The sequence below is a fragment of the Echinococcus granulosus genome, assembly GCF_000524195.1.
Source record: "Echinococcus granulosus chromosome Unknown EG_S00067, whole genome shotgun sequence".
NCBI classification, from domain to species: Eukaryota; Metazoa; Platyhelminthes; class Cestoda; order Cyclophyllidea; family Taeniidae; genus Echinococcus; species Echinococcus granulosus.
The window spans coordinates 410,681-427,206 of NW_020170447.1; the positions used below are offsets into that span (position 1 = coordinate 410,681).

Genomic DNA, 16,526 nt, shown 5'->3' on the forward strand with positions numbered 1-16,526 from the left:
GAAAGCATAGACAAAAAGTGGAATTATTAGAGATCAAAACAATTGTCAAACTTCATGAATTAAACCAACTTAATGGGCGTGATTCGAGTCTGTCTGCTTGACTACTCGAGGTGAAGTGGAGAATTTGGAGGAGGTACGAAGTGGCAGAACACGCAGTCCACAAATCCGTGATGTCACGGGAAGGTAGATGCGAATTCAGAGTTGGGAGGATTCAATAATCCTGCTGACAAAAAGAAATCAAGGTCCAAAATCACGGATGATGTGTCAAGATGAGCTTTCACCGTAATTGAAAGTGAGTAATGCTAAATCGGCTCATTTGCATTTGCACTGAGTGGAAGGGGAAATTTGTGGAAGCTTAGGCAGAGGGTCCATCAAGAGATGGGAATTAGCAACAGAGACAGTCAAGTTATTCGCATTTCTTTCCCTTCCGATGGAAAAACAACACCGTTTTGCATTTTTGGCCGACCAACACAAGGCCATAGCCATAAGAAACCACTTCATCGACCATCCCAGCTCTATGCAGTTGCGTGGCAGAATGCTGACTCAGTTGTTCACTCATTAAATACCAAACAAAACTCCGTCAGGGGTTCGCATATCCACTAAATACATTCATTGCTGTGCTACTCGAAGTCAGTCAAAAATACTACTTATTTAGAAATAGCCGACGGAAGTTACCTTCTTAACAAACAGATCAAATCTTTACAATTCAGGCCGCAAAACTTACCCAAAGACCAACTTTAACTTAGGAAAGGAAAAAGGGGTGGCCTCATGCTTCACTTCTTTAATGGTCTCTTAATAATATTTCTTCGAGTGATGATGTTTACTCTCCCTCTACGCTGGACAATTACATGGGGGAATTGACCGTTCTTTTAGAAAAAAGGGGCAAACAGGAACGAAATCGCTCAAGGCTAGGATGCATGCCTTTGAAGAAAAAAACAGGAAATTTGCAGGGCCTTTGAGTTGCCTTGAGGAAGGATTAAATGACGGCCTGTGATGGCACTTGTCTACACGACTAAGATGGCCACAACTCTCTATTCTTTGTTACAGCAAATCACATAAAGGCATATGATTACCTCGGACGACCCATTTTCTCTTCTAAGACCGAGTGCCCTCACTTTCGCAGCGGTGATCTGTCTCGTTGGGATTAGTTGACCTGAGTTTACACAATCCTGCTCCATTTTGCATTCTCTTGCTGTTATGATCTGATGTTTATTTGTGCAACCATGGACGCTGCCATGACTTCAACTGGAGAAACCAGGAGAAAGGTCGCCATTCTTATGCAATTATCCTATTTTGGATGTGATTGCAGAGTTTGCCCCCACGTTACTTCATCCGATGGGGAGGATTCAACAAAAAAGCAGATTAAAAAATGTCCTAAGGCATTAAGATATGAAATGGGATCAAACTTTCATGCAAAAGCTTATAAAATGCTAAGAGAGGGTTTTAGGTACTCCAAACCCTCTTTCAAATCCCAAAAATGAAAAAGTAGGATCCGGAGTTCATCTCTTCTAAAAAACTACCTGATTTGTTTTTTCCTCGCAAAAGCGGCGGCCTTTGCGCACTGTAAAAAGGAAAATAAATCGATTTGTTGCCTTAAAATTGCGAATTTTCTGGCAAAATCTTCTCTCTACCTACTCACAAAGAAATTTGACATTCAATAGTATTTCTCTGCTATCAATTTGATGGTTGTGAAGTCATAATTTCATCTTAAATGAATGAGATTTTTACAATATTAAATAAAACGCTTCTTGGAAATGCAAAATTTATTGACAGAGATTGTGCTAAGCAAAAAATATCAAGTTTTACAAAAGAAGGAAATAAACATCCTTTCCTCGGTGTTTTGGCTTTCATACTGTTGAGTTGGTATTGTTAACACAAAAGCCCACACAAAAGGCGCCAATTTAGGCAGACAGAGTTGGACTTTATAAAATCTACATGCCTGCTCAATTCCACAAAGACACCCAACGGTCGCCACTTCACATGAGTCTTGTGGCTATTTTCACACCCCCTAAAATGTGTGCAATGCACGCAGAAAATCCCCACTTTTGTGTGTATATGTGCCTGTGCGTGTGTGTAATTTGTCAAAATAAACCAAAATGCCGCACGAGAACTAACCAAAGGCCCCTGAGGGTTGATTAAGGATGCACTAACTTAAACGCCACATCTCTCCAGCCAATGGTGTCTTACCTATTGACTGATTGGCCACCTAATGGGCCAATTGGAGAGCACAAGGGTGTCTGAAAGGCGACGGCACTACCATGCCATTCTGCACATCATTCATGCACATGTCGGGTAGTCGTCTCGAATGCTGGCACTGATCGAGACTGACTGTTCATGGATCTACCGAACTCCTCTATCGCCTTCCATCGTCTCCACCTAAGATGCTCATTCAGGCTGCTGGATTAGTGGTTTCCCTGCAGCTGTTCCTGGTCCTATCAATGCATTTCAGCTATTCCATGTCCTCTACATTTGACATTGCGCGGATTGAGAGCAGAGACCTTCCACAAGTCATGTTCCAGGTAGAAGAAAATACAGAACAGGGTCAGATTATTGGAAGTATTTACGACAAAATTAGTTTACCACTAGACCAGAGATTTCAGTTCTCCCTTCCACAGAATCCCTTCTTTAAATTCGACTCCGAAGGATCCCTCTTAGTAGCTGGGATCTTGGATCGAGAGGGTAGTTCGGGGCTCTGTAAAGAGCCAGGCTTTCCAGAGACCTGCGAATGGAGCAGTTTTCTAGTCGATAATGGCGGCAATTACATCTCCCTTCGTGTACATATTGAGGATGTCAATGACAATGCTCCCTCCTGGTCCGTTCCCTTTGTAACAATAACAATTCCTGAGAATAGCGCTCCAAATTTTACCACGGAACTATCATCAGCTCATGATCCAGACTATGGTGTTAATGGCATTAAGGAGTACAAGTTGATTGCACCTCCAGCTTATGAGGATTTATTTATGCTGAAAATCAATCCATTCCATTCTCCCACACTCAAACGACGGCAGACACGAGATCAGCAACGTCGGGTAAAATCTACACCCTCTCCAATCGGTAGTCCAATTTTAGTTCTGCTGAAACCTCTAGACAGAGAAAAATTACCATGGATAAATTTAACCCTTCTAGCCATGGATGGAAGTCCACCTTATTACACTGCTGCTTTGGAGATACATGTCAGAGTTAGTGATGACAATGATCACTCTCCTGCCTTCACATTCCAACGCTATGTGGCTCAACTACCAGAAGTTGCACCGGTTGGAAGTACTATCCAACTACGACCGATTTCTAGTTCCCGCCAGTCTGATGATAACGGAGTTACAGGACCGCTCGTGAATCACCTTCAAGCTATGGATCCAGATGAAGGTGCCAATGGAAGGGTGTACTACTCTTTTGCGCGTTCAACACCTTTAGAGACCCAGAAGACCTTCGCCATCGATAGCCATACTGGTCAACTTCGAGTAGCTCGTCCCCTGAGTTACGACGACGGTCCGATAGCGTGGAATTTCCAAGTGGTTGCCACAGACAGCGGAAGACCGCCACGCTCTTCATTCACAGATGTTTCCATCCAACTGAAAGACGCTAACAACCACCCGCCTAGCATTAGCATTCAATCCTCCATGTCGTATAGGTCTCAAGAAGATAATGAGGAACACTTAGACGTGACTGCAGTCCGAATTCGAGAGAACGTGAAGTTGATGAAGAAGCATTTAGCCACAGTGACTGTAAACGACAGAGACACGGGTGAAGGAGGGGAATTTGACTGTTTACTACGATCGGAAGACGCGGAGCACTTTTCTCTCGTTTTGAAAGGCCAGTTGCCTCAAGTAATGATCTACGACCTCTTTGTGAGTGGCACATTTGATCGAGAAGCGGACAAAATTCGAAGTGTTGAAATATTCTGTGAGGATAAGGGGAGTCCACGCCTCTCCTCCAGTCACCAGATTCGACTTCTCATTGAGGATGAGAATGACAACAGCCCTGTTTTCGAGTTTCCCTTCTACCGCTTGACTGTGAGTTGGCATGTCTCGCTTTGCCCTCATTGCCAATTCCCTTTTTACACCCCCATTCATGTGCCCTCGAGGGTTTTTGAAAGGCCCTTTTTTCCCGACTATTTCATCCTACACCTATTGCAAAAAGAGATCTCTTTAGGAACCAAAAAATTCACGAATTTTTGAATAGCTAGACAGTTAAAACACTAATTACTGAGTCTTTCAACTACTTATGCGGAGAAAGTTTTGTGACGAGGTCGTGGCCTTCTGGAAGCACTCCAGTTTAGAGTGAATGTCGAACCTAGAGGAAAATTTGGTGAAACTAACCTTAGGTTGTGCTGACAGGAAATGTCAACTTAAAAGCCTCCTTTTTACCGCCAATTTGGTCAAATAAGTGAAAATCGTAGATATCCGAAGTGCAGTAAAACAAAGTTGTAGCTCTATTTGGCTAACGCCAGACATCAAAACTTTTCTACCAGATACTACTTATTGGTGGTACCTTAAAATGTTGAAATATAGTGCCAGTTTCCTTGCAATAAAGAAGGACATTTAGCAATTGTCCACCTCTTTTTAGGCCCAAAAAAGCACGAATGTAGCGCCTCTAACTCCCTGCATTTAAATTTGTGATGGAAAAGCAAATGGTTCACTTTTTAGTTAATAGGTGCCTGTTTAAAAACCCCTTGGACTGGATGTTTCGGAAATCGGGAGGCTTTTCCACTGTAAAAACTATCCAATAGAAGTGCCCTTCTTCAAACACCCCTTTTCAGGGACAATGAAGGAGGGAGTGTTCTCATCCTTTCTCCCTCATTCTTTGTCCTTTCATTGAGAAACCTGGCTTCACAGAAGGATGATTTGATTACCTTATTTTAGGTAGCAAGAAAAACGATCATTCGGGGAATTTTTCGCCCCTTTTTCTTAAAAGCCTATTCGTTTCTCCGAAATTCATACACACACACAGCTTAGGTGAGTTGCAGTGGGGGAGAATTAGGCAGGCATGACGACAACGAAAACGCCATTTCGAAGGCACAAGAAAAGTTGTGTTTTAAATTCCAACGTCACAATATACTTGAGCCGCCAACGAAGAGGGTGAATCAAAAATTGCAGCTTTTGTTGCAATTTTTTTTGTAATCGACTCGTCTGACCTTTTTAAGTGATTCTTTGCCTCTGTGGTGCCTAAAAAGGTCTTCCCCTTTTACGAAAGTTGACGACATTTCGAGGTGGCAAAACACACTTTGGGTGGCTTAAAAGCACTGACTTCTCGTCTACTTTTCTGCAAATTTGTTTAAGCAGTGCTAAATGCAACTCAAGCTAAATGAAATAAAGGCACTTTTGTTCAAGTTCAATGAAGCTAAAGGGCTCTCCTTCCTCTGAAGTGGCATACTTACAATTTGACGCATACAAGAGGATTGATAGTAAAATATGGTAAAGACGAAAGATGCATGAAGTTTTCGGTATTATTTATGCATATCAGGCCTTTCGGAATCAGGGTTGGCAGCAGAGTTTTGCAGCACTTTTTAGCGAAAAAAAGAAGGAGAAAAGAATAGTCCTTTTGTCTTTCCTTTTTACCGATTCAATTCTGAGGTTGCTTACACTTACCTTTAATGGCCAGGTGGGGCACTTCTCCAAGCAACCCCCACGGCTGGAGGTAGTAAAATTGGCCAGTCTATTTACAGTTTTCGGTGCTTTTGCCTTCTCATTGCATTGGACTCAAATACACCATCAAAATTAGAAAGGTGTTCCTTTTTTGGAGAGCTGCGCCCCAAACTCTACCTAATGTAATTGCTACTAGCACCTCTCACTCAAAATGCGCCCTTGGTCAGGCGATTTTCTTTTTCGTGAGTTATAGGTAAAAAGCTGGACCAAATTGGCTTCAAATGTTTTATTATTTTACTTTAAATCTGTTTATTCTTTAGACCTTGGGTTTTGGCTAAGGCAAACTTCCTTACGGGAGCTTCGTGCATTCTTTAGATGCTTTGCAATCTGTGATTGCTTTAAAAATACATTATTTATCAGCTTGTATAATAAAATGGAAATTTATGCTAGTTTTTTCTCCGTTTGCTGCTGCCAATGTCATTGTAATTGTTTTGTTGGAACGTGGGACATTAAATATGACTCTAAGCCGTGGGTGGCTTTGAAATCTGCCCTCATTTGAAGGGATGGACTATTTAAGCCGGTGGATCTTTACCGAAGAGCTATTTCATCCCTTAGTTTTGTTCGATTCTAAAGAAAAAGTAGCTGAAGGGGCATCCACAGGTGTTTAAATGTTACACAAAGAAGCCGAAATCAAGGCACTTGTAATCTTTTTCTCCAAATTAGCCTTTCTTTGAAGCAAAGCTCTCCCTCCTCAGTGCTCGTTTTCTTCTCCCTTCTGAAACAAATTGGGTGATTTTCAATTTCTTCATTTCATCTATTTACACATATAAAGAATATAACAGCCTTTTGTTCTATTTTCGCTTAGATTCTAGAAGGAGCAGATTCTGAAATTCCCGGTTTACTGAATGATAATGCCTGTCAAATTACTTCAACTGTCGCCCCAATGGTCCCTCCAGTCAGGCTTAAAAACAACCGGTTTTGAAAACGAGGGAAGTGAATCGGGTTAAATTTTTCTTCTAACGGTGGTGGTCTTTGCCAAAGTCGATTAACTCAGTCTCTGCTTATGCTTTAGGAAAAGATTTTCTTCTTAGCAAGGCGAACAAGAAGGGGGGTTTTCCATACAAGTATATTTTGATAAGATAATATGGAGTCAAAGTTATCTGTCTTAAATGGTCGTATCACGGCAAGTCGGCTGCTCTGGTAGCTTGGCAGTAAGTTGGCTGCAACTATGATCTGAAGATTGATGCCTAACCCACGTGTGTATTGTTCCAGGGGAAAGGAACGGTTTCCTCTTCTCGTGTGTTCCGGCGGCACAATCTCACCACCGTACGGAAGTTAGGCTCGCTCTCGTAGAGGATGAAAATGGTTAAAAGCCCACCAGGAAAAAAGACCGAATGGAGAGGAATGACGAGGGAAGAGATTACAGAAAAAGTTGATTTGCCCATGTCCCAACTCGTGATAGCTATTAGTTTGGTTAAGTGTTAACCTAGACCAACGCTGTCCCAGAAGTTCACACACAACTGTCAGGCTGTTGGCGAAGGCAGTTCATTCGTCTGGTTAGTGATAATAACATTTGTTAATATTTATTGAGTATTTCTTAAAATTCCTCTTTTTCTTTGAAAATTAGCCTGGGAGTGGAATTAGACATCTATCCATTGGAAAATATTTCCTCACACATAGACGTACGAAGTAAGAGCGCGGAGCGTTGTCGCAATAGGAAAAGTAATTTCTCCGCTAGAGCTGAATATGCATAGATATATTTTCTTTCGATTGTCACGATTTCGCGCACCACCCATTTTTTTTCCCACCGACCAAAATGCCACCAAATATATTCCTTATTTCCTACATATATCGCTTTTGGGAAAAAAATTGCCAACAAAACAGTCGTTTCTAAAATTTTAAAGCATTTATTGCCATCATATTTAATCATTCTTGAAGGAAAGTGCCCATATCTGCTGCACTAATCCCATCAATTTTTTTCAAGTTGGCGTCCCGTGCTACTTAGATTCGATTTAAGTAACTTCGGAATTCTCCTCCCTTTCAGACAAAGGAGGCCCAGGTGAAAGGCAGTGTTGTGGGTCAGGTAAAGGCCTCAGACGCAGATGACGGGGAGGCGGCTAGACTCTCCTACGAGATACAATGGCCGAAAGGCACACGACCCGCCGACAGGGTACTCGCCATTGATCGGGACGGCAATTTAACCGCGAAAATCCCCCTGGATCGTGAAAGCTCACCCTTCGGATATAACCTCACAGTGAGTTTTACCCCTCTCCCCCCCTACTGCTAGCACTTGCCTAATGGTGACGAGTTAATGAGGTACTTTATGCTGGCACTTACTTGACGACCTTGGTCCTAGCGGTATTCATTTTATTAAGAAAAGGATCGGCATTAACTTATTCATTCTCCTAGTGTCTGTCAAGCATTTTTTTGGTTTCATTTTTTCCAACCCTTCTGGTCATCTGCGACTCATTTTAAAACTTTCACTGGCCTCTCTGATCTGTTTCATAGCCCTAGATGGTTGCTGTAAGCTCGAGGTCTCTGTCTAATTTAAGTAAGCACTTTTCCTCTTTTAGATGACTGATTTGAATGTCGGTTGAATAATTAATTTGTTTAACTTTAAAATGTCCAAAAACCTGTCAAAATTTTTGACATTCTTCTTAACTTTGTCTTGCAGTTTCGGAACTAACAAACCTCCCCTCTGTAGTCAATTTTCACTGGCATTTTGAACCTTGAGGCCGTGATGTGCAACAGCGTTTTAATTGGACGTGTGTGGGGAGGGGGGGGAAGGGGGGAAGAAAGTCGTTTTCCGGTTTAGTTAATCCGTCAACTATGCGCAAAAGAAGGGATCTTCGCAATTTCTGTCACTCTATCCTCTCATTTATAAGCTCATTTGGGAGGAGTAAGTTATATTTTGTCGTAAACCGTCCTTTTTATCCTCTTTATATTATTCAGTCGCTCCTATGACATTAAAATGTGAATATTCTTTGGCCAAATTGCGTGCCTAGTTGGTGTTTTGAAATCAACAACATTCCTATCCTCAAATTTGGCGTCGTTTGATGTGGCTGAATTTTTTGGTCATCATGTGCTTTGTTTACCTTTAGTCTACTACGTTTGAGGTATTTTTAGATAGGAGAATGACAAAAAGCCATTATATTCTCCTCCATGAAGCCAAGTGGAGGGCTTGAAACACCAACGAAGTGATTAACTCGTGGTCTTTTAGTGGTTGACATTACAATGCATTTGTTAGTATGCTTGAACTTGTAGAGGCAAAACTTAGCTGAAAGTTAATCCACATTCCAGAAGTTTGCCCTATTACCATGACATAAGTGTGGACTTTTGAGCCTTCCTGACAATGGAAAAATAGTGGATAGTAAGCGCATCAAAGCACCAGTGGTTCTTATTCCTTCATAGAAATTAGTAGACATTGCAGGAATCGTCTCACCTCTCTCTAAGCGCGCTTGAAAATGCGCCGGTCACCCACAATACCCGTGTCTCATTTGTGCCTCTTGCCTTTAGCATCTACGCATAGATGTTCGAGAATCCTGGGCCCCCTAATGTAGATTTAGAGAAGGTCAGTTCCAATTTTTTACCTTTTCTTACCTTCTAACGTGAAAACTGGCAAAAGAAAGTAGTATTTGCTACAAACGAAAACCTTAAACGTTTAAGATCTTAAGAAAAGAAGAATTGCGTATTTACGCGGGTACTTAAAACATGTAGGAATAAAAAATGGCGCATTTGAGACTGCTTACTTGTAAACTTGGTTCTAAAAATATTATGGAATTTTTGCGCAGACGAAAGAGCACACCCTGACCTCCATAATTCCTTAATTAAATTATGCCTTGAATGTACTTTTTAGGGTATGAATTATTCCTCCTAATTTATTAAAGTACATCCGAACTTCTTTCTCCTCAAAAATATCCTTAGTTTTGTTAATTTCAGGAAGAAACAGATTGGGTCAAAACTCATAGCGTGTCATATTTCACCTCTATTTACTCGTATCTGGCTGCAAAAATAAATTATGTTTTAGGATAAGCGACCCCTTTGCTCGCCTTTCCCTCTCCCCCCCCCGCACTCGTTTTCCCCCCTTGCTCTCTCCTTTTCCTGGCCGATTGTTTAATTCATTGTTTTGCTTAAGCACACCCAAAAAAATGGCACATGATAAATCGTTAGCGTGACAAATCTTTTTTATTCAAAACTAAGGTCTCCAGGGCGTCATAAAATGGAAGGCTCCACCAACCACACCTTAAATTCTAACTACCGTGTCGAAAATGGGGTATTAAGTAACTCCTGAGTTAGAAAGCAGAGTGAGAGGGTCCTTTTGACTTGGAAATCCAATTTAGATTTAAAAACTGATTTTGTAAAGACATTAATTTGTCTTACTAATTTTTTCTTGACGTTTGGTGAGCACTGTAGATTTCAAACGGCTCCAGATCATCCCCTAATAGTCACTAGATGTGTCGATGTATAAGGAGATTGATTCCTATCTTCTGGAAGAGCTGGAGGGGTGTGCTTATGGGCAGAGTGCTGTGACATCAAGACAGCAGTTGGACCGCGAAGATGGAAGAGTTGTTCTTGTGGGCACTCCTTCATCTCAGCTGTCAGGATACTTCCTGTGAATTACAGTCAACTCCCGGGCTGGAACAAAACGGTAGTATTACATGCTGTGCATTTAGTTCGGAGTTCTGGATATCGGATTTGAGGAGGCCGGTGTAAAGTACAGCACGTAGTCTCCACTATTTCATGTCTATGTGCAGTTTACTTCAGCACAGCGAGTCTTCATGGATTTAGCCATCACTAATGGATGCCCTCCCTCTGTCTCTTCTAAGTACGGTGTCCAATCGTTGAAATCAAGACCTGTAGTTATTTGGATGGAGTCTACTGACTGCTATCACCAAGACGGTATCACGAGCCACCCCTGATTAGGCAAACAAGCTACAAGAATAGATAAAACTTCACGTTAAATAACTTTCAATTGTGGAAGACTACAAGAAACTATCAATAGACCTTTAAAACGAATTAATTTAGAACTACCGCCGAGCTTGCCGCCAATTTGGTGGCTTGGAATTCTTTGGTGCGGAAGGTGTTATTCTTACGTGATTTTCGCCGAAAACTAAAGGAGAAATAATTTAAGGTAATGAAATGTGCCACGCAAACCGCCACTTCATGTGAGTTCTCTAAGTACTCCAGTAAGATCACTCCATGTGTTAAGGAAGCAGGGCTACTGACAACCCTGCCACTTAATGTTTTTGGGGTCGTTTTTCCCCACCCTGTTGTCTCCTCCATATTTTCCACAGCCCTGATTTGACTGAACTTTGTCCAGAAAATGATTTCTTTGGAAAAAATACTGAACGTTGTAGTAATCTGATTAGTCAAAACAAGGTACTTTACATTTAATTTTGGCTTTTAAAATTCCACTTTTTTGCCCCACTGTGTACCCACTGGTTTGGTGATTGACACTAGCCGTAATCACCTCGATTTTATTGTCACTTAGGGACCTCCTGCGTTGTTTAAAGTGATTAGAATCAAATATCCACCCTTGTCCAGTTAAACGGGTGTCAAGCGTGCGAGTTACAAATTACAATTTATCATTGAACGTAGAAATTGCTCCTATGGTAAGGTGGTGGACCGGCAAAATAAACGTAAAAGTAAAATGCCTTTTTGCTAGTTAAGCTGGAACTAATTCATAAGTCATAAAATATTTCTTTTTTGCTCTTTAAAGGAATTCGCTGGATGTAATAAATCTCTTCCCCATCCACTTCATGTCCAATTTTTTATCATTCTTAGGAAATTTTTTCCACTGTTACACTTCCTTCTTAGTTTCCGAAAACGAAGCTTTAATAGCCTTTTCAGTGTTCCCTCTTTTTATGAAGAAATTTTGTCAGTCAAGTCCTAGGAGAAGGCTTTTATTTGCACGAAGTAGGAGGTGGAAACAGGTACTTTAACGACTTTTTCTGCAAGATCTACTCCTCAGATTAGTTTGTGGCGTTGTAGTTGTCACAACTGTCACTCACGTGGTTCCCATCCCCGTTTTGACCCTGTCTGCCACCAATTTCCAACATCAGTCATCACAGCCAGCACTTAGACGTCTAGCAGATTCCCTCATTTGAGCCAGTTTTACTGTCATGAAAATAACTTTTTACTGTCGTCAATTAATGCACCAACAAAAGCTAGTTTGGCTTCTCAAATGACTTTGTGCAAAGACGCCAATGATGCGGTTTGAGTCAGTTACGAACAAGCCTTTCAAAAGGACATTAACTGGTTGGGAAAGGCAATTCTCACCAGCATTCACCGTAAAGTTATTGCTAAACAATGCCATTAGTGGAAACAAAAGCAGAGATTGAAGGAGGCGGTTCAGGAGGAGGGAGAGGGAAAAAACTTATTTTTCTACTCGCTCTTTCTTTGCATCTTCAATACCAGTTAAGACCGCGAAAGTGAGGTCACAAAGTACCGAGCGTGTGGTGAAATCGTCTTTTACACAGCCTCAGTGGAGTCAAATAAACCGCGTTTTATGCGTCGAAAATTATCCACAACATCATCGATATGTTTTCCACAATTTGGGGACGAGTTTATGACCCTCTGATACACAAACATTAAAACCCTCATCAGCGTGACAATTTCTTGCCTCTTTTGATGCTGACAAATACATTCCCGCATTTTTGCGAGTCCACTGTTTTTCCTACGCTCTTGACAACAAAAGTCGTTTCTCCCAGTTGACAGGTTACAACAGAAGTTTTAACCAAGGTAAAATATCATTTTAATTATATTTGTTTCTGATTTGGACATTTTGTCCCCTTCTTTTGTCAAAATGTGATTGCAAAAGTGACGTACAATGAAAACTACTACGAGACCCGAAAACTTCAGTGTCGTGAAGCGTCCCCTTGCAAGCCTCCTCCCTTTCCCCCTTAAGTGTGGGTCTCTGTACTATATGGGTCAGGGTCATACACTGGTTTTCCATAAGGGCGGGGAGACCTTGAAATTCCACAATCATTGGTGCAGCGGTTCCCCTCCCCCCCCCTTTGTCAACTGGTGCACACTTTACAGCAAGCGTAAATCAAATGTCAGTCACTACTTGTCAGAACATTTGTCAGATATTCTTTCCATCATAATGCTAGTCATTTGTCTATTTTGACATCTTCGTGTAACAGACAGTGGAAGTAGCTCAAGTTGATTCTTGCCTCAGTTGATACGGGCCGTAGAGTAGAACAGGAGATGGTGAGGATTGTCAAATGTCATTCTGATTTCAATAGGCCTTTTGTTGGGCGTCAATGAATTATTCAACCACAACAATGGATGTCCTCTTCGTATCACATTTGGGCTTGGGGCCTGGTACAGAGACAATAAAGTAACCACTAACTTACCACTCCCTAAGGACGTAAAAGAGCCTATGAGGATGTATAAAATTATATTGCAAATTTATACAAGGGCTGGTTTAATGGCAGCAGAGGAAGCAAGAATGGATTACTACGACAAAATGGCAGCGGTCGAAGCTCCGAGCGGTTGAAGACTCCGCGCAGTGAAAGCCACAGCTCAAGTAAATGTCAGAGGCGGGAGGGATTATTGGTACACTGTGGGTTATTTAGGCACCATACTATTCACAAGGAATCAAAGAAAAGGGTAATTTCCGACCTGACGTTTGATTGATTGACATCCAACTCAAAGCAAGTAGAGGTAAGAGTAATTTTGCCTTTGTCTTTTCGTCTTCATTGCCCTCGACAATTTGGTCGAGCTTAAAGTTACTTTAAATAAGTGCCTCTTGGGTCTCGCTAGGAGGTCCCCATTAGAAGCATGTCAATGACAAATTTTTTGACAAGCAACTCCACTTACAAGACAAAAAGAGCCTAACTTAAAGGCTTTTTGCCATGGTTCTCTATTTGACTGAGACTTTGCAGTGCATACTAATAAGTTTTTCCAAAGGTGGGAAAAAGTCTAATTCAATGTAAATCTGATTCTATCCTCCAACGTGTGGACAAAATTATTGGCCAAAGTTGGCACAGCTGTTTCCAGTGTCTACGGGTACATCTCAACATTAAAGATGCTTCCAAAAACTCCCACAAATTACTTTTATTGGCGCTTCAAGGTCGTCTAAAGGGATTTCAGCTGCTCTTTTCACGCCTTTTAGAGCGGTGGGCACTTTTTTGTCGCCAAAGTTGATACCGCTTTTGTCGACTTTTGATGCTTGTTTTAGGTAAACATGAGACTGTTATTTACCTACTTTGTAGAGAGAGAGAAAAAAAGAATAAACAAAGAGCCCATGTCTTTGTCTGTAGTAAGGCAACCGAGTCTGTGTGGAAGGGTTAGATAGCTAATCACTTCCAAATTCTTCCTCCTCTTCTTCCCACCACAAGGTCATTTGTAGGGACAATGGAACTCCCAGTCGGAGTGCTTCAGCTGGTGTTCACTTGGCCCTTCTCGATGTGAACGACTGTATTCCGCTCTTCTCGCAAAGCGTCTACAACTTTACGCTGGTGGAGGACTATTCCACAGCCTTTCAAGGTCAACGCTTCGTTGGCATTGTCCATGCCACCGACTGCGATGGTCCCGAATTCAGTCGCGTCGTCTACCTCCTCCTGAATTCCTATCATCTCTTCAGTGTAAGTCCTTGTTGTTTAACGACTTTGAAAGCTAGACATTTAACAGTGATGGGTGTTACGAGCTCGGAACTGTTGCTATTTTGCTACATTTAATGCCTACTTATAAGTGGGAAGTTATTTTTCGAGAAATTTACAGGAGTTTTTAATATCCTACTTCGCCATTAACGTCTTTAATATTTCTGGTAATATTAATGAAGCCGATTTTGGTAAAAAGTAAATAAGCATTTAATGAGGTCTTCTCTCTCTATGCATATGTCGTTCATTCCTGCTGAATAATTTATGTTCCCTTATTTAAGAGAAGGTGGTTTTCCTTTCTGGTTAATTTTGCACAAATAAGCAAATGAGTTTATGGGTTTGAGGCATTTAATAGCCCTTTTACATCACGAGGCTTACACGATCGTCCAAAAGTCTACCGATTGTCAAAGGAATTTGAAGGTCCATCAATTAAAAGGACGTGGTTGAGAGGAGGGCTAATCTAGGTCCCAGTTAAAAGTGTTTTGAGTGTACTGCCCTATAATAACCCACCTTCGCACACATTAAAACCACGGATGAAGCAATGGAAGTGACTAAATGGACTTGGGTGTGTCTAAAGTCCAAGACTTGCCTTAAGTGATAGCACACAGATGCAATAGAGACATCAGCAAAAAAGATGCGATTTGCTCGAGCAGATTAATGTCTTAATTCGGAAAATGAAATCCTTTCTCTAGATTGACAGAGAGGGACGCATCTTCACGACGCGAAGTCTGGATCGAGAACAGGAGTCAGTCTATGAATTGCATGTGTTGGCAACCGACAGACCAGTAGGGATTGAGACTCCTGAGGAGCGAGTATATACCTCGGAAGCTCTGCTCCTCTCCACGCCTTACAATACTGCCACGGCAACTATAAGTGTCAGCATTCAAGACCTCAACGACAACCCTCCGCATTTCGTTCATCCAACCAACACCAGTATTCCAGTAAGTGGTGGTAACCTGAAGCAGGAAAGGCGTTGAGTTCGGACACAACCTTCGGTGATCTTGTGATTTTACAGATTCGAGTGTCATTTCAAGAGGATGTGGGATTCGTGCTCACCAGAATGGTGGCGATAGATCCGGATAATGGAAAGAATGGAACAGTCTCCTACCGTATTGTTCGAGGCAATCGTCATGGTGTATTTAAGCTGGGAGAGTATTCAGGCGACCTCTACATTGGCAAGAAGATGGTACCCGAACAGGTGGTGAGTATGAGGATTTTTTGTTATTCCTATCTAAGTTATGCACGAAGAGCGGCTACATTAGCTCTCATCCTACCTTGAGGTTCCTTTCCGTTGGACAACCTGGCAACTTCATTTCATGCCTGGAAAGTTCATACTCTTAAAATCTGCAATGAATTTCGTAAATTTCGAGAGGATCTTTTATGTCGCTTCTGGTAAATTTGATATTGTGACGATCCAATTCTTCTCTGAGGGACTGTACAGTTCCTGTATGCAGTTATGCATCGGAGGGCCATGTTGCCGAGCATTGGAAGGCTTGGAGATATCAAACCATGGAATGAAGTTAGAGAGGGGGTTAAACGATAACTCCTAATTACTGTGGCAAAAGATATTAAGGCAATGAAACATGAGTTATCAAACGATCCGCAAATGTCCCCTGTCAATACTGATGTTGATGTCTGTGAGGAGGTTAACGACCTGACGAAGTAGAGCCGCCACCTAAGATGAACTTCTTCCCAATGTTATCATTGAATGTCATTTTGCTTTGAAATTACGGTTAGGAGGAATGATTTTTCTCTCATATCCGAACATGAAACTAATGTCAGGGGTTAGCTAGAAGCCATTTCAAGGTCACGGAAATTCAGGAGTTGTGAAGGAGTTCGGGTGTTACTTAGGGGTACTCTACAGCGCTTTTAAGACGCGGACCAGTCTCTCAGCTCCAAAATTTTATGCCTTAAGCTATTCTACAAATTATTACTTTTTGGTTGCGAAAAACCTCAGTGAAACTTTCTTTTTTCTTCTCTGCCTTATTTGCTTGTCTCTACTTTGATGAATGGAAATAAAAGGTAGGGAAATTTGGATCACACCACGGACTACCAGTATCCCACTGAAATTTTCCCACTTTTGAGTGTGGAGTTCCCCATTATTAGCTTGTTCGAATTTGCCAGATTTTTTGGGAAATAAGAGCACGATACTTCCTTGTAAAGGCGTTTTCCTGAAAGAGGTATCGCAAGGGACCTCTGCAGGTGGATCCAAAGAGGTGCATTTGTTTAAATCAAGTAGGTTATTTTAAACAATGGGAACGATTTTAATCTCTCTTAGAATTTTGAAAGACCGTGAGAATTTACATACTAGTGAGGAAATGTAAATTGTGTGCCATTC

At 41.5% G+C, this 16,526-nt stretch overlaps 2 protein-coding genes across 2 annotated transcripts; both read left to right on the top strand. All coding sequences in view use genetic code 11, as the record gives it.

Annotated features, from left to right (window-relative positions):
- Positions 1-2,381: 2,381 nt before the first annotated feature.
- Positions 2,382-4,493, top strand: EGR_06998 (Protocadherin-17; the record flags this gene model as incomplete). Its single annotated transcript, XM_024496247.1, has 2 exons — positions 2,382-4,010; positions 4,428-4,493. The coding sequence occupies 2 exons, from the start codon at positions 2,382-2,384 to the stop codon at positions 4,491-4,493; spliced, it is 1,695 nt and encodes a 564-aa protein (XP_024349364.1).
- A 10,236-nt stretch (positions 4,494-14,729) lies between these two features.
- EGR_06999 (Protocadherin Fat 4) lies at positions 14,730-15,738 on the top strand (the record flags this gene model as incomplete). The annotated part of the gene is made up of 4 exons (XM_024496248.1): positions 14,730-14,753; positions 14,881-15,129; positions 15,204-15,389; positions 15,559-15,738. 4 exons carry the CDS (start codon positions 14,730-14,732, stop codon positions 15,736-15,738), a joined length of 639 nt encoding a protein of 212 aa, XP_024349365.1.
- Between the last annotated feature and the right edge of the window lie 788 nt (positions 15,739-16,526).